This window comes from Sceloporus undulatus, chromosome 9 (genome assembly GCF_019175285.1).
Source record: "Sceloporus undulatus isolate JIND9_A2432 ecotype Alabama chromosome 9, SceUnd_v1.1, whole genome shotgun sequence".
NCBI lineage: Eukaryota > Metazoa > Chordata > Lepidosauria > Squamata > Phrynosomatidae > Sceloporus > Sceloporus undulatus.
The window spans coordinates 21460274-21483686 of NC_056530.1; the positions used below are offsets into that span (position 1 = coordinate 21460274).

Genomic DNA, 23413 nt, shown 5'->3' on the forward strand with positions numbered 1-23413 from the left:
GTGGCATATTACTGTAGAATTTGGGTTGCACCTTGTAAGCAGAAGCGAAACAGAAATGAGTTTGTATGTTTGCCAGCACTTTTGGTGCAGTGTTGTTAACTGGACTTTTCATCTGAATTTTGCAACAGACGTGAAACATTAAAAATAAATAGGAACTAATCTTTCATACTCTTTTGGTTTCCACCTTTCCCCTCTTCCACTGCTTTATACCCGAGTTGAACAATGGTATAGCTAGCCACGAGGCATCTTCTTTTTAATGCTTCCAAATGTACAGTGAGAATACCTTTCGAACAAAGTCTGTTCCCTGCGGCAGTCTGAGACAGGTAGGGACAAAATGTCCCCAACTCAAGCCTTTTTAATGAAATAAACATTGCTTTGCAGCTCTGCAGAAGAAATTATTTTTTGCTTCCCTGCACCCTTTTCTTTTCCTGGAGCAAAACCTTTCTTCATTCTTTCTGGAATGGCAACTTTTCTTCCTGTCGTGGTGGAATCTTAATTTCCGGACACTAAGACAAGGATGTGTTTTTTCTTCCTCTCTCATTTCAGTAGGACAGGGAGGTCATGAACAAGAAGTTTTTCAAAGTTTGCAGCTTGAACACAGTCTGCAGCAGAGGAGGTTTGCAAGAGCTTTGAGATTACTTTAGGAGAAAGAAAGAAAGAAAGAAAGAAAGAAAGAAAGAGCAACCACCTTCAGATTCTCTTGTTCTTGTTTTTCAGCAGAAAAACCTTCACCCCCCTCCAGATGAATGGTTCATTAGAAACTGTCAAAGCGACATTCCCAGTTACTTAGCTCACCAGCGCCTGCTCAGATTGGCCAGGGGCCATGCATGGGAAGGAGGGGGGGGGGGAAGAGAAGCACACACAGTATGCCCTGTTCATTCACCCGGCTTCCTGGTGCCACCCAGCAGAGTGAGCAAGGGCTCTCCGCCTGCCCTCCTGTGACGTGTGTGAATTTGGGTTCCCAATCAGGCCACACACACCCGGGGTAGCTTTTCTCAGAGCGTGGGAATCGGCCCCAAGAGTGCAGTGATAAAGAGGTGAAGCTGCCAGGCCCAGCCCTTCCTTCCTGGACCAACGGCTGGATTTGCTAGTGATGCAACCAGTGCTTGATGCTCCTGTTTGCTACCTGTGCTGCTGGGAATTTCTTCTTTTCCTCCTCCCTCCCCTTCTGCACACATACCCACGGATGTAATTATTTTTTATTCCTGCAATTTTCTTGCTTTCTGGAGGTGCTCAAGGCACTTTTTACCGCAATGTCATCTTTTATTGTGGTGTCACAATGTAATGGTACTTGGAACGGATAGCACTTCTCAAATGTTCAAAGCACTTCGCTGTGTTATCTCACGTACCTTAGGGTGATAGCCCTGCTTGTGTCATAGGCAGGGAGCTGATGCCGACAGGATAAGGGAGAGAGTGCCAGAGGCAAGGGAAGAAGCCATGGCAGGACGGTGTTTGGGTATTCTCTTAGCCAGTAAAACGCCAGGGTTCAAATCCCTGTTTAGCCAAGGAAACCCACTACTAAATCATCTTGGGCCTGGGATAGGGTCACCATAAGTTGGGGTCAGCATGAAGGCACATCATAACAAAGGGAATGGAAGGAAACAATTTCAGTGCCCTTCATGATGAGTCCAATTCTCAAATCATTATACTGTACTACTGTGGCTCAAAAAATATGGTAACCCCGTCCAAAGGTTTTCTTAGTGTGCTTTCTTCAGAGGAGGTTTGCATTGCTTTCCTCCAGCTGAGACCAACATGACTTGCTTACGGTCACCCAGTGGTTTCTTATGGCTGAGCAAGGATTCAAATTCTGGTCTCCTGGAGTCCTAGTCCAACACTGAAATCACTATACCACCATGACTTTCCCTCCAAGCTTGCCCTGACACTCTCCAATTAATAATAATGCAAGGATGTGCCTCAGTCCTGTGGCTAGAAGTCATATGGCCGCGTTGGCCAGGGCTGGGGCACCTTTTGAATCATCAGTTCCTTGTGCTTTTGCAAAGAATTTGGAAATGTTTTACCAGCACTGCCTAATCACTCTCTTTGTCTCTCTGGTTGTCTTTGGGCAACTCCTGGCCTGTCCTCCTGACCTAGCCTATGTGTCGTGTTTGCTGCTATCCTTGAGAGAAACCAGATAAGTTTCTCTCCCACACAACCACCATCACCACTTCTGTGTTAATCCCAAACTACCCCTTCCACATTCTTTCCAATGCCCATCGCTTTCCATTGCACCTGATGAGCATGAGGCCTGGCCCTTCAAGGACCAAGCTTCAAGTCAGTTCAGTCCCTCTCCATGCTGTCAAAGGAGGTCCTTCAGAGTTCTGTTTCCTTTGCCAGGAAGCCCTTATGTTAGCATCCCTTTAAGTGAAATCCCTCTGTCAGTTAGGAAGGGGATGGAATTGGGGTGGGTGGATGAGTTCCAGGCCAATGATGTGTCTCCCCCTTTTAAAAAAGCTCTTTATGCTGCTCTCTAGCCAGCCATATTGGCTTTCTCAGCTAAACCGCGTGTGGGTCTACTGCTCAATTAATCAGCCACTGCCTCTGAGTCTTCCGAATGAATGAGGTTGGTAACGGTTGTCAAAACAAGCCTTGCGCTTGTTGAAAGCTCTGCAGCTCGCACTTTCTGGCTTCTTGAGCTGGATCCTTGTGCTCATCGGGCTGTGTCTGTTAGGGGCCAACACCCTTCCATCGCCCTGTCTGTCTGTCTATGTTGGTGGGAGGGAGCCAGTAGGAGCTAGGGTGTTGCAGATAACCCTTGGTGTAGAATGACAGGCCCTGTTCATAGCCCAGAGCTCACGGCTTCTGACTCTCAGGAATGTGATACTTGGTGTTCTGAAAGGGCTTACGGTAGCAACCACGCCTGTGGTATATTAGTGTGGATATCTTTAAATATCAATAGGTAGGTCACATTGGAAACCTTGAACCCTTTTGCAGGCTGTGCTGGGAAATCTATCATCATCATCTTCATCATCATCTTTTGTTTTATTTATTACACAGTGGTGTAATGATTTGAGTGTTGAACCCTGCCATGGCAACCCATGGGGTGACTTTGGGCAAGTCACACTCCTTCAACCTCCAAGGATGGCAATGACAAATCCTCTCTGAAGAAAACCTATATGACAGGGTTACCCTAAGTTGGAAGTGACTTAAAGGCACACAACAACAATTGCAGATATAGTCGGCTATCTGTAGCCATTAATTCATTGTATATAATAGGACTTGAGCATCTACGAATTTTGGGACCCATGGGGATTCTGGAATCAAACCCCAAGGGCCGCAATATAATTTCAACTGACACTACCAGTTACCTGATCATACTTTTACACTGTCACTTGCAAAAATTGCTCCCCGAATCCCCAGCCAGTATTGCCTGTATGGGTGGATTGTGGAAGTTTTAATCCTCCAAAGTAATTTTTTCCAAACTATCTATTATAATAGTAGAATTTTATTTACTGCTTTCCCATCTTTCCCCCAGAATTGGGTCTCTGTGATAATTTAAAAAATTAAAGCAAATAGGTCAATCCAATCCATTGCCATCCCATTTCCCACTTGGATGTCTCTGGAATACCCACCAGTAGCAAACAGGAAAAAGCAATATGGGAAGCGACCAGTATTACCCAGAACCTAGGACTCAGTGGCATACTGTATTTCAGGGGTTGAAATCATGATATCCTCCAAATGTTGAACTACGCCTCCCAGTAGCAACCATAGCCAGCATGGACAGTGGTGAGGAACATCAGCATACGGAGAGCTGTGTGATTCCCACCTCTGCTGCATCTGAATAAGGAAGTTCCATGTGGCCATACTTTGATTGACCTTATCTGTAAATTGAGCAGATCCCACTTTACTGCCATCTCAGCATGGATGGTTGCCATGCTTTGCCTCACTGAATTCCACACATCATGTTGTACAGAGAACTTTCCCCTTTTGCCTTCAGTGGCCTGGATGATAGAAGGAGAATGAGCTTTCTGTTCATTCCTCAACAGCATGTATAATTTAATAGTGCCCCAGACTATCTTTCCCCGACTTGATCCATAATGACTTCTTTTGGAAGACAAATGTGATGAAACAGACAACCAAGCAAGCTTGTGCCATTTGAGGCTAGCCTAGAATCCTGCTTACTCCTTTTCTTTCAAAAAGGAACTTCAGGAAGCTCATGTACGTTCATACTGGACCAAGGTGCCTTTGTGTCTCCATGGTTAACCACATGGATTTCATCATATGAAGGACATTCAACCCCATCCCTATTTCACATACACAGAGAGGCACCTATTAGAAAGTCTTGTTAGTCCTATGAAAGGTTGTCAGAGTTTTTGCTTTGGAAATACCACCAGAAGTAAAGAACCACCTGGTATGAATTTCCAAATGCTTTGCCACATTTCTACCCTGACCTCCCAAAGCCCACAACTTCCCTCCCGACAACCTTCTTCCCAGCCTCAAGCAAGCAGAATTTCCGTTTTTCTCTGGCTAATGCTGACAAGGAAAGCACCTGCGTTCTGCGTGGTAGCCATGTTTAGAGGTGGCATGCGTCAGGCTAAGTCAACCAGTGTTTCCCCCCTCGGCCTTTGTTCTGCTGGCAATGTGAAGATGGGGAGGTCTGTCCAAAACACACCACTTCTTGTTCCAGATACCTTTGTACCGATATCAAGGAAGACAGTTTAATCCCTGGTTGGAGAGTCCATGACTGGGGCAGGCGTTGGAAGAAAAGAGTGTGTTTTCTGCCAGATGTATGAAGGGAGAGGAATATATGTGAGGTTCAGAAGGTACTTGAATTTCCTCACTGATGGTGTTTGTCATTCTTTGGGGATTCTGTATCCTCCTTATTACAGCCAAACTGAGCACATTTCTCTAATGCTAAAGACGGTTAGTTGGCAAGTTGTGTTTCCTCTGCTGGGTCAGCAAGGGCCATTTCTGTTCAAGATACTGCTCCAGAGTAGGTTTCTGACTCAATTTGGGCCCCATTCACGTTATACAACTATAGCACTGCCATTCCTTTTAACCTGCCTTTGTCTATCTTATGGAATCTTGGAGTTTGTAGTTTGGTGAGGCGCTTTAACTCTTTGGCTGTGAATTCTAAATATCCCTCCCTAAACTGCAACTTCCAGAGTCCCATGGGATGAAACAATGCTAATTAAAGTGGAATAACAGTGCTGTAATTGTGCAACCCATGATCTTGACCAGAACCTGGAAAGGCTACTCTGTTTTTGGATTGCAACTGCCAGAATCTATCAGCCTGCATAGTCAAAGGCCATAGGGTCTGGTGCTTCTGGAAGTTGTAGTGCAAAAATATAACACTCCCAAGCTTTGGTTCAGGCCAAAAGCCTCATCTAGCCCACTAATTGATCAAATCTCTTTTGGAAGCCATCTTAGCCATTGGCTGTTGGCATACCCTGTGGCAGTGAGTTCCACAAATTGTGTAGAGAGTGGGAGGGAAATCTTCTTTCTGACCACTCTTCCATGTCACATATAATTTTATGAATACCTTATGACCATGTGAGCTAAGAGATTCTTGTCGTTCAAAAAGGTCCCCTCCTCCACCCCTCAAGTTCTGCTCTGTTACCCAACTGTGGTCCAGCAAGTAACTTTTTCAAAGCACTAGACTGGACTTGTAAAACATTTGTTCCTTCTAGGACTATAAAGTCGCATCTCTCTGACACAGATTGGGGTTGTGGCCAAGAAAGAGAGTTGTCTGAGGTTAGAAGCCATTCATTTTCCAGGTGTGCTTCCACAGAAGAATACGTACAATCTAGTTTTCTGCACTGACTTCAATTTTCTGAAAATCTTGATGTACTTTTTTTAAAAAAAAGTTTCTGACCCTTTTAAGGATAGTGTGGCTATTCTGTGGTGGACTCTGAAAAGCTACAAAGCTGGCTGTGAGGTTCCAATGCAATGTCTAGTTTATCTCTCACCAATCCCGCCTGCAACCCCAAAATCAGTGACTGTCATAAAAATAGTTGAACAAATCATGCACAATTGTTCATTGTCCACAAACTATTGATTCCCTTTCTGTGTCTTCATTTCTGATACAATTATATCCAACAGTCCTTTACTTTTAGCTGCTGCTGAAACCATTGCCCAGATATGCTGCCAACAATTCCACAGTGTGCATCTGCAACGTCTGTTCAGATATTTTGCAAAGATTCCAAACTGGAATGAGTGACTAAAGTTTAGAAGAAGCAGTCTTCAGTAAAGGCACAACCTTGTGTTACATTAAGGGAACACAAACTGTCCTCAAGCGTCCCTTCACCATGTGGCTAGAAGCTTGCTTTTGTTCCAAAGGAGAGTCAGGAATTGTAGAAGCAACAGGGCTTCATGTCTGAGTCCAGAGTGCATGCCCTACCTTAACAGGATTTAAAGACTGTCTAACTGCCACCCCTTTCCCTTCAATTTTGGAGTGAAACCATAGCTATTTGGATCAGAATGAAGAGGGAAGATAGACCAGGGTCTTGGCAAACTTTTCCCTTCCTTGCCAAGACCAGTTAGTTTGTGTTTGCCTTCTCTTTCTGCTTCTAGGAAGCCAGAACATAACAGTTAGACCAGTCAATGTATTTTGGATTGCTAGTCCAGACTCTCATCTTTCCTTCTCTTTCTCTCCTTAGACCTTCACAGCATGGTGCAATTCCCACCTGCGGAAAGCTGGCACGCAGATTGAGAATATTGATGAAGATTTCCGTGATGGCCTCAAGCTCATGTTACTCCTGGAGGTGATTTCAGGTGAGGCTTGGAGCTGTTTGTGCTGTTGATTGAAGCATTTGCGAGGGTCGTTTAAAGATATACATGCATGTATGTATATTACACTTTCCTAATCCTTCTTCAGAGATTTGGCAGGGAACCATGTCAGAGTAATATATCCCTGCCCTGGTGTTGGATTGCTGCTTCTAGCAGCCCTTACAAATATAGCCAATAGTAAGGAATGCTGGGAATTGCATCTACAACATTTTGAGGTTGACTTGCCTCATATTTTGTTAAGCCTGCATTGCTTTGAAAAGGGAAACTAACTTTGTTTTCTGTCCAACCTAATCCTTCTCCCTCCCTACCCCAAAAAACCTGGTCCATTTCAGGAGAACGGTTACCAAAACCGGAAAGAGGAAAGATGAGGGTGCATAAGATCAACAATGTAAACAAAGCTCTCGATTTCATTGCAAGCAAAGGAGTCAAGCTGGTTTCCATAGGAGCTGAAGGTAAGTGAGCCAGCATGGGTCAAGGAACTGTTCGTCAGATTTTGTCCATTTTAAACTAAACATAAGAGCATTCTGTAGATGCTTTGGATTGTAAACCCTTGGGGTAAGAGACCTGTTCTCTAGTACTTTGTAAAACCAGTTTGCCCTTTGGTGGTGTCGGATAAGTAATAACATATGCTGTTGCCTTTGACCTCTTTAGCGCAGGAGTGGGCAATTGTGTGGCAGTCAAGGGCCAACACCCCCCCCAGCCAACCATGGGCTGCTGTTCCCCACATTCAGGCGCATTACAGACCGCCCAAAAGCAGGCAGTCTGCTGCTGCCATCATTAGCTGCGCCGAGAAGCCCCAGCAGCCAGACCGCGAGGCTTCCTGGCGCAGCTAAAAAGAAGCGCCGAAATGGTGCTTCTTCTTGGCACCTGGAAGTGGCGCTGTGAGGCGCGCAGTCGTGGTGTCCGTACACTATGTAAAGATGGCGGTGCCCATGTGGACGGGCACTGCCATTTACTACGCGCTCTGCACGTACTAGAGACGGGGCCGGTTAAGAAGGTAAGACACTTCCTAACCCTAGCACGCCCCTTTCTAACCCTAGTACGCGCAGAGCACGTACTAAATGGCAGTCTGTAATGTGCCTTTTTGTGTGGCTTTAGGGCAAAATTAGCACAAATTAAAAGGGGAGTAGTTGTAGGATTTCAGTGGCCATGAAATTGAGAGCCGGGGACTGCATAAACATAACATTCAGGGACTACACTTTGCTCACCCTGATCTAGCCCAGCAATCCCAAATTTGGACCGATCATACCTTTCCAAGGATTCAGCGAGCAGTGGCTTTTTGCAACCCTGTTAGTTGAGGCCCTTCAGCTGGTGTTTCCTAGGCCTCAACTCAACATCTTCTGTCATTGCTCAGCAGGCGTCCGATGGGGAGTCCTCCTCAGCAGGAGTCCAGTGGGGAGTGCAGTACAATGGGGAGAACTACATTTGGCAAGAGAAGGGATTTGCTACCTCCAATCATTGCTGAGGATTGGGAGGAGTTGAAGCAATCCCCATCTCCTTGTGCTGTATTATTTTATGGAAGCTATCTTGGGGATCGAGAGTTAGTGTGGGGCAGTGGTTTGAGTGTTACATTACAATTCTGAAGAACATGGTTCAAATTCCCACTCAGCCATGGAAATCCACTAAGTGGCCTTGGGCAATTCACACTCTCTCAGCCTCAGAGGAAAAGGAAAAGCAAGCCCTCTCTGAACAAATCCTGCCTAGGAAAACCTGTGATCAATCCACCTTAGTGTTGCCCTAAGTCAGAAACAACTTGAAGACATTTAACAGCAATCTTGGGGATCTGCCTGGATTGAAAGATGTGGTAGAAATACAGTCAAGCCTAGTATTTTGCCAAACGAATGGAATGTGCTCTGACCACTGAAGAAACAACCCCTCCCAGGTTATGAGCAAGGAGGGCTGGGTGCAGAGACACACAAGAAACCGGATCTGCACAGAAGAAATGTGAAATGTGTAGTAGGTGAAATGTGCTGCTGAACATATCTGTAGCTCTACCTCCAAAAAAGAAACTCATGGGCAGAGCTTCAGAAAGTTACCTGTTTTAGACTACATACAGCTCCTCGAATCCTCAGCCAGCATGGCGATTGTAGTCTTTAAAAGAGTAACTTTCCCAAGGATGTGCTCATGAGCTGGCATTTAATCCAAAGATCAGCTCTGTAACCTACCACACTTGGAAAAGTTAGCTTGCATTTGTATCTTTGTGGCTAGTTCATAATAAAGTGATGTCTTTGAGCTTGAGGGATTTGAGTTCAAATCCCATGAAACTCAGACTGAGCCACAAACTCACTCTTTTCTTCTCCCTCCCTGCCTCCTACAACGGCAGTTAAAAAGAAAACAAAATGCTTGAAATTGTGAGGAAAATGAAATCTTAGGATCTCGGGGGTTCACTGGAAAATGGTTTCTATCATCTCAGTACCTTGGGCAAGTCATACACTCCCAGCCTGATAAGGGAGGCAATGGCAAATCTCCAGGATAAATCTTACCAAGAAGATCCTAGGATAGGGTTGCCATAAGTCACTCGAAGGCAAACAACAACTAGTAACTGGCCTGGTTTATTCAGGTTTCAGAATCTATCATAGATGAAGAATAACCACTTTTATGCTTATTGCAGAATGTATTCTGGTCATCAACGCCCACCGTCTCTCAGTAGTAAAGCTAGTAGCCATGCTGCCTGGGGATCATGAATTTATTTGATTTATTCAAAACTGTAGTGGTGTTATGGTTTGAATGTTGGACTAGAAATCTGGAAACCAGGCTTCGAATCCCTGCTCATCCACGGAAATCCACTGAGTGATCTTAGGCAAATCATGCTCTGTCAGAGGAAGGCAAAGGCAAACCCCTTCTGAACAAATCTTTCCTAGAAAACAAAAGGTTTGTCTTTGGGTTGCCATACGTCAGAAACTACTGGAAGGCACACAGCAACAACACAACAGTCCAGCACACCTAGAGGTCACCAGTCAGGTGTTTAGTGCCCACGGAGCATGCGAATGCAACTTGCTGTGGCTAAGGGCCTTAAACAAATATTCTGCAAATGCAGTGATATCATCTCTGCTGTGCATGTAAGCTCTGTTTTCAAGGCAGCCATGGAGTCCTTTCTGTTCCCCACAGCTGGCTTTAAGGGGGTGGGGGGGGCCCCACAAAAAACCCTTGGCTTACTCAAACATATTGTGTCCATTGTTACAGTTCTTCAGATCCAGTACTGTATTTGCCTTTAGTTGATCCAAGCTTCTGTGGCTGGAATTCCTTTGATCTTTGCCAGTTTTACATGCCAGCAGTGAATTTGTTCCACGCTTTAAAGCAAGCAAACAAAAATCCCTCCTACCCCGAATTCCTGTTGTTGGATTTTTCTCGGCTCTGCATTTTCTTGTTGCTGGACCAGCTCCCTGTTTGTCTCTACCCATTACTTGGCTTTGGCTGGTAATACGTCACATACCCCACTCAGAAAGTGCAGGTGGGGTTTTACTGATCTCCCATCTCTCTTTCTTTCTCTTTTCACATCTGTACTTTTTAAATTTAAATTAAAATTTAATTAAAAGAGGTAATTAAAGGCAATACTTCTGCTATGTAGTCAGACGGTTATTGCAAACCAATATTTTCATTTCAGTTGACTTCTGCAGTTTCTGGCCACCTGTGCTGTGTTCTTCAGGCTTTTCTTCCCCTCAAGTGGAACATATCCCCTCCAACCTGCTGTCCTGGTTTCTCCTGCTCCTTGACTGCCATCCCTTTGAATCCTTTTGCTCCTGTGCTCCTACCACAAACTCTGTAGTTTGTTTTACACGCATGATCTTCTCTTCTCGTCTTTCTCACTCTTGGGGTCAACTTTCAGTAAGCAGATAATACTAACTAGTATTATCCCAGGGCTGCAGAGAAGTCCGTGTGAAGTAATTTGAACTCCTAAAAATGCGAGATAAATGTTCATGTTGTTGTCGTTCTCAGCTTCAGTTCACCCGGTTTGTTAAAAGAGAATAAAAAAGACCTCACGGTGGATGGTTATGATCATAGGCATCTCTAGGAGCCCCTCATGCCTTGAGGTAGGCTAGGCTTAGAGTTTGGAAACCTTACTTTTCAGATCACAACTCCTAGAATCTACTAACCATGCTGATTAGGGGATTCTGGGAGTTGTAGTCTAAAAAATAACATTTGCAAGCTATGACTAGGCTGTAAGATGATAATTGCATAGCTTTCTCTCTCTTTAAAAACAGTAATGTCTTTAAAGACAGTAAACCTTCCTTACTTCGCATCACAAACCAAATGATGTCTTTTAAAAAAACCCTTCCTAAATATTTCAGTCCCTTGAGCCTGCTCCTCTTGGTGTTGTTGTGCCTTCATAGTAACTTGATTAAAAGTGACAACTTGTTTCCTTGGGTGTAAAAAAAAAAAAGGATAAGAGTGAATGAATGTATTGATGGCTGTTATGACTACATAGTATTTCCTTCTACTGCGTGCTGGGAAAAGGTGGGACACATGCCACCACGTTACTCAGCTTTTTTGCATCAGGTTAACTGCTGCTAGGAAGTAACTAGTGCAGATTCCCCTAAACTGGCATCCATTCAGGTCTTATTCCAGGTCTTGAGAAATGTCAATTCACACCTGTTTGACCCTTCCAAGCAATGTCAGGCAAGACAAACTGATTCCTGTTCTCCAGAGCTGCCTTTGAGAATCCATTCTTGACTCCCCTGCCTTTTGGGACCTAATCTCAAAAAAGAGCTGCTCTAACACCCAGAACAGGTTCTGACAAGTGCCCTGTTAATGCGTCAGGTGTGGCATCTCAAGTTACAGGAATGAAAGTTCACCAGACTCACTGCCCTCACCCTTCTTTTTCTCTACCTGCTCTAACCCAACAGTCTTTGGAGTCTCATCATGGCACATTTTAAAACATCTTGACTTGAATCCATCCTGCTTCCAAGCATTTGCCAGTTTAGGGAGCGGCCGTGGTTCTCCCAAGGCACTCATGAAATTCCCTGTTCCGCTGCACCAGCTGCTTGCTTGGCCTGACCCATGTCTCATTAATCTTTATAGGAACTGAAATATTCCATTCTCTTCCTCCTCCTCCATTGTTTCTGCGCTTGGAAAGAATAGGCAGAAGTTGCACTAATGGACAAACAACAGCTTTTTGACTCTTTGGATGGCTCGTGAATACAAACAGCAACCCCAAAGCAATTCTATGTCCAGAAAATCTAGGCAGTTCTTTGCCTTGCATGTATTTGCATCATCTTATTTTGCATGAATCTCTATTTACTCTTTTGACATAATTTATATTGCTGTTTCTGATCATAAGGTGTGGCAAGACCTACTTGGAGCACTGAAACCTCACCCACATCTGTTGGGAATCTTTTTCCTAACACCTTTGGCTTTGGAAACGTCAGCCAGTGTTGCTGATATATATTCACAGCAATATGGCCTAGAAGATTGCTTTTAGAAACAAAACAGCCCTCAAAGCTGAAATGCACAAAGGAACATAGGAAGCTGACATGTGTAGCTCAGTGTTGCCAATATGCACTCATTGGCAGCTACTTGTCTGGGTTTCAAAGACATTGAATTAGATACTCTATATATGCCAAGCCAATGTCTTACCACTGTGGTCCATGGTCCTCTAAACAGGGAACCCTGTGCTTAATACATATTTGCCAAATGCACACAGAATGGTAATCCAGGATTCTACTGAATCCTAGTTTATTGTAGGAAAATTTCTGCCTGCAGTACACAGCCTGTTTGTTCCCATTTGTCTTGCTACCACTTGTGCAACAGTGGAAATTGTGTGGCATGTGATCTGCCAAAGTCATTCTTGTACCTCCAGTTCCCCTTCCATTAGTGGAAAAAACATGCATACACACAGAGAGAGAAAAAAGAGAATCATGCTCCAGATGCCTGCAGGTGACACAAGTTTCAGCTAAAATAAGTACATCCAGTGTTCCTTCCCCACCCTCCACACAACTTTTTAGCCTCCAAATAATATTTTCCATAACCACAAGTGACCTGGTCACTTCCAGGGTCATTGGTTACTAGAAGTAGCAGGCAGGTGATGCAGCAATGGGTGGGAAATGTAAGGGTGTACCCCTCAGATGTTCTGTAGCTGTCCACCACTCCACTGCTGCAAAGAGTTAAACAAACTAAAGTTTATTTTCTTACAAATCCTGGTTTGTTTGCGAGCAACAAGTCATGGTCCTGGGTTTGAATGACATATTAAGGAAGCCATTTCTAGTTTGTTGAGGAGTCAAATGGGGAGAAAATGGCCTGGGTGCAGCAGAAGGCAGCTTGTTCATAATAAACCTGGATTCACTAGAATCCTTACTTACCATTCATTATGAATGCAGCCACTGCCTTTCCCCACTCAGTTATACTTTTCTATCTTGCCTCTCTTTCCCTGGCAGTATATTTCTTCTGTGACTAATTCTTTTGCCTTTTCTGCTTCCAGAAATTGTTGATGGCAATGCAAAGATGACCCTAGGTATGATTTGGACGATCATCCTCAGATTTGCCATTCAGGACATCTCCGTGGAAGGTAAGAGCCAGAGCTCCACAGGGCTGGCTGGATACACTTTCTGCATTTCTTCTGGTGTGTCAGGACTAGCCATGCATCCACTGCACACGATTTATGGGACAGAAAGATGATAAATATAATACAGTATAGAGGAAGAAGCTTGATAAAAATTCAAGCTCCCCCCCCTCCTTGCTTCCTGCTTCTCTAAATCAGTCCCAATAAATCTTTCACTGTGCAGCTGCTCAGTCAGCTGTAATAAACATCCCTTACTTTATGAAGCATTTGGCTCTGGCTGTTTGTCAGATACCTGCTCTGGAAATGCATGTTCCAAGTGACTATAGCCAGCTGGAGAAAGGCTTCTGGGAATCAGATCCATCTCCCAAAGTCTTCCCCTGGGACTCATTTGATCAAAAGGATACCCACACCAATATTCATGCACTCCAGTCATTTTATTCTACACTGAATCATGGACAGAGTGCATTTTAACACTCATATACAGCATCAGCCAGGAGAAAGACTTTGTTCTTATTTCCTATAGAGTAGCATCTTTATTTTGAAGTAAAAATTCAAGCAGCAAAGAGAACACAATGCAAGATCTCTACAGTCTAACTACAGTCGTCTGTTCCAATTTGCGGGGGATCCGTTCCAGACCTACCCTTACCCTCGTGAATCGGAAAAATCATCAATATTGGGGTCCCATTGATTTCAATGGCCGTGCGCTCCTGTGCGCGGCCCTGTATAAGTATTTTTATAGGCAGCATTCACAGTGTGTGAAATGCATGTGTTGAGGAGGATATGCACTCATCTTCAGAATGGTGGTCCTGAGTGGCTCCAGCCTTCTGCTTGCCATAGTTCCATCCAATTGGCTTTACTGCTGCCTTGATTTAAATCTTCCATTTCAGTTGTACAATGACTTAGAATAGTATTGTAACTTTTTTGTCCTCTATGTGCAGAAACTTCAGCCAAGGAGGGCCTGTTGCTCTGGTGCCAGAGAAAGACTGCTCCCTACAAGAACGTGAACGTGCAGAACTTCCACATAAGGTAAACATTCAACATGATGTGTCTTGTGAATATTAGACTTCACCTTGAGCTTGAGAAAGTTGCTTGTTTTGGATCACGCCCCCCAGAATTCCCCAGCCAGCATGGCCAGGGGCTTCTGTGTAGCTTCCTGGTGCTCTTAACATTCTGAAAGACAAAGGTGGCAGTTCTTTTGGCCAGAAAGCCTTGCCCTTTTTGAACATATAAGGGGCTTATAGTTTTGAGAAACACTGTACCAAAGCTATTGTTTTCCCCTTCTCTGACAGCTAAGCCGTCTAACTGTATCCTTGGGCTTCTTTTCACAGCTGGAAGGATGGCCTTGCTTTTAATGCCTTGATCCACAGACACAGACCAGAACTCATTGAATATGACAAGCTCAGAAAGGTAGGCCAGGAGCAGCAACAGGTGCTGTTACAACTTCCTTCTTGGATGGCATTCTAGATACCCTTTTACATTGTTCTTTGTGATTGCCTGTGATCAACAGTGTCTGAAATGGTATGACCCCCAAGAATCAAATTCTACTTGAGCCAGGACTTCGCTTGGGCATTTAGGGCAAGTTATTACCTTCTAGCCTTGATTCCCTTGGTGTGTACAATGGGAATAACAGTATCCAGCTTTGGAATAAAAAATGAAAGACCTCTTGTGCACTAAAACATACAGAAACTAGAGTTAGTGATGGCTGGGATGACATGAAACTGCTTAAAACTCACCTTGGGCTTTGGACTTCAAGTCCTCCATATATATACATATAGAATACAGCAAGGAGATGAAAACTCTAACTTTCAGCAACCCCAGCCTCATTCAGTTGTTCCATTTTCAGCATGGCATCTAGGTAACTTGAGCTCCAAGAGGCTAAATGCATTCCTGCCTGGTCATGTGCACTCCACATATGCACAGGAAAAACTTTAACACGGTTTTCACAGTTGTGCAAAAGCACAGCATCATGGCTGCAAGTTCCAGTGGCAGCCTCAGCAGGAGTAGGAAGTTTGAATTAGAGCTCAGTCTGAGAAGGTACTTGTGTGGGAGGCAGGAATCCATTTTGTCCTGTGATGCTTCTTGTTTTGTATCTTGGGTTGGATGGCATCTGATTTAACAGCCATGCTTCTGTGACTAATTCCCTTCTCATAGGATGATCCGGTCACAAATCTGAACAATGCCTTTGAGGTCGCTGAGAAATACCTCGATATTCCCAAGATGTTGGATGCAGAAGGTAAGCTCCATCTCAGTACTGTGGGGCTCTGTTTGATTCCATGAATTATATTTCATAACAGCATCTGGGCTTAAACCAGCTCCTTGTAGGAAGAGGTTGCTGGTACTAAAGTGTGTTCTCTATTTCTATAAGCAAGACTGGGTTGCAGAAGCCAAGCAGCTCTGTTTTGATGCCTTACTCAAAGTAAATTGTTAGATGCTTTGCTCAAGGTAATTGGTATTTCTGAAGTCATATTCACACTTAGCCATTCATTCTCTCCACGCTAAACATTCTAGCATGCTGAGATTCCTCTCTCCAGCACTTTAAAGCGTGCTGGAGGCATGTACTGCCTTTCTCTCACCTCTCAGCCTGCTCCCAGACTTTGGAGGTGAGGATGCCAAGTTTAAAAGCAATAAATAAAAATTTGCACTCCAAGGTTAACCAGGAACAATCTCTAGTTTCAGCCAGTATCCAGGTATGTTACTAGGCAACCCCAAAATTCTTTATACAGTTTGAGCTTTGGCTCTGATGCAGTTTTAGGGATGCAAGTTTAGGAAAGGGATATTCTTTGCCATGACAAAGGTATAAGAGCTCTGCAGCCATAAGCAGCTTTTAGCATGAGTTTTGTAAGCAGTCTTGAGCTGGCAAAGGAGGTATGATATCAGTAATTGTAGGATAACTGATTTAACTTCTGTGTTGGATATGTAGTTAATCTACAAAGCTTAAGCTACAACATCTTTTGCTCACTTAGTCTCAAAGATACTACAAGATTCCTTTGCCTATGGTTAACTGCAGTTTTCCCAGACTGTTATCTTTTGTCTGCAGAAGGGCAATGGATCTGGTGGACTGATGGTCGCTTGATGATGCTAGAACCAGTAAAGCATCAGGAAAACGGGGCTTTGCCTCCCGGTGTATTTAATCCTTGTTGTTCACTTTTCAGATATTGTCAACACAGCTCGTCCTGATGAGAAGGCTATTATGACTTATGTCTCCAGCTTCTATCATGCCTTCTCTGGCGCACAGAAGGTACCAGAAGTGGCCGAGCATTCATCATTAACAGCTCCTCTCTTCTTTCCTTCCAGCATCCTGTGCTCTCCTGACTTCTCTTGCCAAGACCAACACCTTCCAGTTAACCAGGAACCCAAATCCCAGCTAGATCAGGGCATCCTCAAAGGTCATTCTTCCTCATGCCTAATTCAGTGTGAGGTCCTTTTGAGCCAAAACTTGTCTTCATTGTCAAACAGAGCTTGAAAGACTACATTTAGTACTGCCAACCAGTTTTAGTATTTTCATAGGTTAATTGTCTACCTTTTAATCAATGGATAAAACAAATTAAATTAAAATACTAAGTTTTAAGAAATGAATACATACATAAGTGCATCTTTGAGCGGCTTCAGGAAATGGCAACTTACTATTTAATAAATACAGTTGTGTTTCATAAATGAATGCTTACAGATAAGAAGGAGAGCTGGCAAGACTTCGCCCTTCATTCTTGTAGTGTCACACCAGAGCCAAAATAGTTCCTCCAGATAAATAATCAATACCTGAAGTCCATGCTTTACCAATTAAAACTGCATGCCACCTACTGGAGATTCATTTGACACCTTCATTGATGAAAGCTGCAGTCCTAAATGCATTTTCTTAGGAAGTAATCCCTGTTGAGCATGAAGGGGTCTTACTTCTGAGGAGACATGCACTAGATCAATTGAATGTATCGGACCTAGGTTTTGAGGGCTCTTGCTGCTTAAGAGTGACAAAATAAACCAGAACTAGGAAACCTGTGTCCTCCAGATGTTGCACTCCAGTTCCCATGAGCACTAACAACCCCATTCAAGGATGAGATATGATGTGACTGGTGGGTCATCAACATCTGGAGAACTGATAGTTTCCACCCCTACAGGATGGTTCCTAAACAAAGAGATGACTCAGAGAGTCCTGTCCCAGCTGAGATTTGGGTCCCTGTCAGGAGTAAAGGCTCGCCTTACCCCTGCCTTTTTGCCCCTGCTCCATTGCATGGCCCATTGGGGCCTGGAGGACCTTGCACTACGCCTTTGACTCTACCTCCATTTTTCTCTTTTCCTCTTGCGCAGATATTGTAGGCACGCTCAGGCCCGATGAGAAGGCCATCATGACCTACGTCTCCTGCTTCTATCACGCTTTCTCGGGGGCTCAGAAGGTGAGCTTTGGCTGGGTAGGGCTGCTGGCTGCTGCTTTTCAAGGTATCTGGCTACTGTTAAGCTGTCACTAACTTCTTCCCTAATCAACTTTCTGGAGCATGGCACTGATACTGGCATGAAAGGACTATAAGAAGACTAGGTTAGGCAGGAAATTGGTTGCTTAGTGGCCTTGGGCCAAACAAACTATTGCAACAATGGGTCAGGAGAATGAAGTTATCTATTCTTGGCTATCTTGTGTGGTTCACATCTGCCATTGGGTCACTTCTTGAAGGAGACCGAATAAGAAAAAGGTTTTCATGCTGACAACATCTCTTCACCGACATCCATCTCTGTTGTTTTACTGCCTTCCATTAATGGCTTCCTACAGGTGAGAAGAAACCAGGCTGTCAGGCAAGAAATGGCAAAATCTCTTAGGAGGAATCGTATAATTTATCAAAACTTCTGGTTTTCCTCCAATTCTTTCCCCTCAGACCCTGGCCCAACAGGGAACTTCTACATCTTCTTTTTGAGTTTTGTTTTTGATCACAGTCTGGTTGATGATCTAGGGAAATGAATCCCAACCTATACTCCTGTGTAAATGTCTCACACTGCAAATCTTGCGACCGAATGGTGAGGCTGAGAACAGCTGTTGGACTGAATCCTCATAAGGCAGAGAACACCTCTGAAGGAGATACAGCTGCTATAGCTTTGGAAGGCCAGTTTTCTGCTAATGCCACCATGTCCCACACTAGCCCCAGAATTAGACAGAGATTGAGAAAGTTACTTTTGGGTGTGGCAGCTCTCAGAATCCCCCTATCCAGCATAGTTAGAGGCAGTACAGCATAGAGAATTTTAGGAGCTAGAGTCCAAAACAACATTTTCAAGCTATGGGACTTAGGAGGTGGCAGACATCTCTCTTGAGGAAGAAGTTGCATATTTATGTCCCTGCCTCAGGTTACTCAGGTCTGTTGGCTTCTTGCACCACAGGTAAAGGTATAGATTTCCTTGTCTGTCCCTCTGGCGCTCACACTTGTCCATCCTGTAACTTCATTCCCCTTCACTTAACCAGGTTGCCTGGCTTCTCGGTTGACCTTTTATTTTCAGAAAGGTTATTCTATCTCCTTTTAAGTCAGATTACCTATTAGGCATCATTTTACCTTAGGGAGGGTCAAAGTGTAGCTCTCCATGTGTTGTTAGACTGCAACTCTCAGCAGCCCAAGCCAGCATAGCTAGTGACATGGGATGTTGGGAGTTGCAGTCCAGAACTATTGGCAAGGCCACATTTTGTTTATCCTTATTTTACCTCATGTGCCGGATCAGGAGTGGACTACTGTGGGAGACTAGGGGGCTGCATTGGCCACCCAGGAATACTTTGTAAAAAGCCTTTTTGACCCCTGTGGGCCCCTTGCTGCCACAAAAAAAATGATCATGGAGGCTGTGGACCACACTTTGTCTGTCCCCATACCAGATTCATGCTTGCTGTTGTGCGCCTTCAAATCATTTCCGGCTTACGCCAACTCTTAAAGTGAACCTGCCACAGGGTTTTCTTGGCAAGATTTCTTCAGAGGGAGTTTGCCAATGCCTTCCTCTGAGGATGAATGGTGTGGGACATATCCAAGGCCAACCAGTGGGTTTTTGCTTGAAGGCAACAAAAACAACAATGGTTTGTTAAGTGATATGGAGTGCGCACACTTAGTTCCCATCATTCAGCATCAGATGGGGACCGAATTGGAGAAGAGCAGACTTCTTAAATCTGGTAATTGATCCAATTCTCCTGAATTAATTATAGATCAGCAAGGAAGGAAAATCTCAGTATACACCAGCAGGGGCTAGGACTGGAGATAATTTAGCCCATTGAGACCTGCTGCAGGACACAGCTCCTCCCAAAATGCAATTGTTTTACTGCAGTCTTTTTGGGGAGAAACCACTGAAGACAGCTCCCATACTAAAGTAAGGGTCTAAACTGGGCATTTTAGAAGAGAATCAGCACTTGCAGAGGCTTCCAGAAGTAGGAATTCTCCTTTTTCCAGCCAAGTTTTTTCCCTAAGAAGATCAGAGGAGGTCGCATGCAGATTACATGCCATGTGATATCTGCGGTAGGGAGTCCCAAATGGAACCGTTGCAGATACGAAGGCCAAACTCTATATGGCAAAACCCACAATTTTTTGCTGATAATTCTACCAGAACAACCAGGCCGTGTGGAAGAAACAGAAGCCACTTGTGAAAGCTTTCGACATTACAACTAGAGTGCAGAAAAATGACAGTTGGGGGGACTGCAACTCCCAAAATACCCCTGACCATGCTCACTGGGGTATTCTGGAACTTGTAATCCCCAAGTCACTTTTCTGTGTTTCAATATTCACCTGGCTTCCTCCAACTGCTAGCATGTCCCGAAAGTTTGCCTCCTGCTGCTCAGCACAGAAGGCCCACAGAACAGCAGACTGTGCATAATGTGGAGGAGATAAATTACGTCAGCAAGCTGCTTTTGGTGGTTGCTTTTAAAGAGGGAACCATGGGAAGTTTCCTACCTTCTCATCCTCTTCCCCCATTCCCCAGGCAGTGTCTTAACATGTTAGATCTGCTGCCAAGCTTTGGTGGTGTGTTTTCCATTAAAGGAGAGCGTTAATTTATTGGCTCTGAATGTGTAAATCCTTTACAGGCAGGAAGTGGAGCCGTTGTTCCTCTGGCCAGCAATCTCTGTACATATTCCAGCTGGAGGAGACAGATCTCCCCCAACATACAAGAAGCTGAATTTGATTGTGCCCGTGGATTCGCAAACAGACACACTCCCTGGTGTGCGGGTGTGGAGCTCTCAGCGGGTGGAGAGGGTTGGACTGTGTGAATGCCTAGCCTTGCCAATCTTTTTTAGAACAACTATTAATATTATTGTTATTGTTATTGTCCTTTGTGTCCGATCTGAGACTTTGGGATGAGAGCTCAGCTGGCATGTTTTTTCCATCAGCTGGGATTGATTAGCTGCCTTGTAGCCACACCAGCCATCCTTCCAGCCTGCCTCCGTGTTGTTGCACTGTGAGGCTCGAGGCAGCAACTGGATTGTGGAGACAGTCTGTGTTCAGCCATGCAGAATCTGCTGGCTGGGTGCTGGATGAAAAGCTTCAGCCCGTATTTTTGATGGCTTTAAAAGAAAAAATCCCTGATATCCTTTACTTTTCAAACACCGGTGGCATCAAATAATCCACAATGAATAAATCAGGTTACATCATTATGGTCCAAAGCAGCCTTCCCCAACCTCGTGCCTTTGCATGTTGGATTGCAATCCCCATCTTTCCCTCCATAATACTCATATGCCTTGTCTAAACCAGCCTAATCTTTTCAAGTTTGACCTTCCTTCTTCCCCTCCTTTTTGCCTCCAAACTAGGGTTACCAGTTGAAATGAGAGACAGGGCTTCTCTTGCTTTAATGGTTGTATAGAAAAGTAAATTTCAGCAGTCATTGCTTATCAGATATTAAAGGGTCAAGAGCACTGGCCCTTATTTGCTTGGCAACTCAGCTTTCTAAAATATAGGAAGAAAGCACTAGGTCAGGATCCTGTAGTGTTTGTGGCTTTTTTTTCCTTCCTAGTAGAACAAAGCTTTTCTTTCTTTTTCTTTTGGATATCCTATTCTGTTGGCAACTCATTTCTTCCATGGCTCTCTCCCTGTCCTCATCCTTCTGTAGACCCTCATCATCCTTTCTGTTGATGTCTGGCTTCCATCTCCTTCCCTTGGACTCTCTCTGCTCCTTGCAAGGTACTTGATCTCTTGATTTCCCCCTGCACCCCATCCCATAGTTTCTCTGCCCTTCTTTTCCTTCCTACTTTCACTTAAGCCAGGTCGTTGTGCATTATGGAGGGGTCTCTCCACTCTTAGCTGAGTTGGAGGCATCTGTTTATAGTGTAAAAGCCTCCGCCCCATTTCAAGAAGCTTTTAAAATATAAATATAAATTGATTTTTTTAAAAATTCATTACCACTTTTATATAGGATTGGCCAGTGGCCATTGGAGGCTTCAGTGTTAATGGGACAAAAGGAAAGGATAAAACCTAACTCACTGAAATAACAAAAGGTGAACAAAAAATTAAGATATAAGTGTGTGTGTAAAGGTTTATAATAGAACACTAAAATAATCCATTATTCAAATGTGCACTACACAAGTCAAATTTGTACTTCACAGCACAGAGCACAAAGTCTACACTATAGATAGCAGTATAGGAAAAGGTCTTTAGTTCCTAAATCATTTGTTGAAGGGGAAAAGATGGTCCCAGGTTTCATCCAGTATTCACAACACAAGAGCCACATTGGCCACTGAGGAAGACTGCCTGTCGGAACGCATCTGGCTTCTGTTTGAATGAAAAATTAGATGAAACCTCTGGCCATCTTTTCCCCTTCAACAAATGATATATGCCCTATGTACTTTCTCCCATTTTGCTATTTATATGCAAAGGGATCTTGTAGGACCTTTGAGAGTCACTGAAAGAGAAAAGTTGGTAGCAGACCTTTTGTAGACTTGAATCTACTTTCTCAGATACATGGGGGAAAGTGGAACAACCTGTCTGGACTTTCCACTCTTCCCCATACATCTGAGGAAGCAAGCTCAAGCTTATGAAAGCTCATGCTACCAACCTCTCACTAACAGTCTCAAAGATCTCTTTGCATACTAATTTTCCAGACTGACATGGCTATGTCTTTGAACAGCTCTTTGTAGACTGTGTAGTGACAAACTGAGTAATTGATTATATTAGTGTTTCATTATATCTGTTCTAAACCTTTACATACACACACACTTTAACTCTTTTTGTTTACTTTTCCGGGTCATTGGATCCACTCCAGATTGTAGTTTAGATAGGGATGCTGTACTCTATCCAACCCAAAACAGATTCAGCACCAGGGTTGCTTCTTTAAGGTTTGGACTGAACCCCAAGTAGATTTACAGCTATGGTTACTGTTACTGGAAGAGACTAGGATGCAAAACCATGGTTTGAAATTGATTTCAAATCATGTCTTGTTCTACTTCTATTCACCACAATTTCCCAATTTCTGAAACTATCTCTAACCAAGGAAGCATTCAATCACAGTGTATGGCCTTCCTTGGATCACATACACCTAGTTTTTCAGTTAATCCAAGAGAGGTAATTCAGATGATCCGTTTAAAGGGGCCCTTTTCCTGTGTGCAAATATAGAGGTCTAATGAATCTGTGAATCTCATTCTTAGCTTACAGAGGTCCTAAACTAAATTGGTAATGCTAAGCCAGTACATCTACCAGACTGAATATGGTGCTCACTGAAATAGGAAGTCTTGTTTTGATGCTGGGAGAATGGTGGGAGGGAAATATGAAAGAGGACCATGTATGCCCAACCAGGATCTGCCTCAAAGGTTGCTGGAAAACTCTTGCTGGCTTTACTTTGAAACATCTCTCTTTGCTTGCCACTAGACTTGGTGGTTTCCTCAGGCGCCCTGCGTCACAACCTCCTTTTCCCACTGCACCTTCACTTTAGGCAGGTTTTAACTGTGTGAGCCCACTTGTCTCCTCAACTCCCATTCCCCTCCCCCCTTGTGTTTTTCTCTAGGCTGAAACAGCCGCAAACAGGATTTGCAAAGTGTTGGCAGTGAACCAGGAGAATGAGCACCTGATGGAAGACTACGAGAAGCTGGCTTCCGATGTGAGTGGTGCTGGTTTCTGACCCCTTTTCTCACAAGTAGCAAAATGGAGGCAGGTCTCTTGGTTTGTGTTCTTTGCAGGAACAACACTTGCTGCACTTCCTTGGAGGTTGGTGAGTCCAGCAGGGGAACAGTCACAGAAGTCTCTGTCCTGAGGACAGTACAGA

General features: G+C 44.1%; 1 protein-coding gene across 4 annotated transcripts in view; it reads left to right on the forward strand.

Moving 5' to 3' along the window:
- ACTN4 (actinin alpha 4) overlaps nt 1–23413 on the forward strand; it is an 87423-nt gene that overhangs the window by 40699 nt on the left and 23311 nt on the right. For 2 of the 4 annotated variants that reach the window (XM_042439024.1, XM_042439021.1), the window contains exons 2-9: nt 6597–6711; nt 7059–7178; nt 13142–13228; nt 14161–14248; nt 14551–14629; nt 15374–15455; nt 16375–16460; nt 23156–23248. In XM_042439024.1, coding sequence (XP_042294958.1) covers nt 6597–6711; nt 7059–7178; nt 13142–13228; nt 14161–14248; nt 14551–14629; nt 15374–15455; nt 16375–16460; nt 23156–23248 — 750 coding nt within the window. Of the gene's footprint in view, nt 1–6596; nt 6712–7058; nt 7179–13141; nt 13229–14160; nt 14249–14550; nt 14630–15373; nt 15456–16374; nt 16461–17524; nt 17611–23155; nt 23249–23413 lie in introns of all 4 variants that reach the window. The other 2 variants (XM_042439022.1, XM_042439025.1) reach the window with 1 other exon arrangement.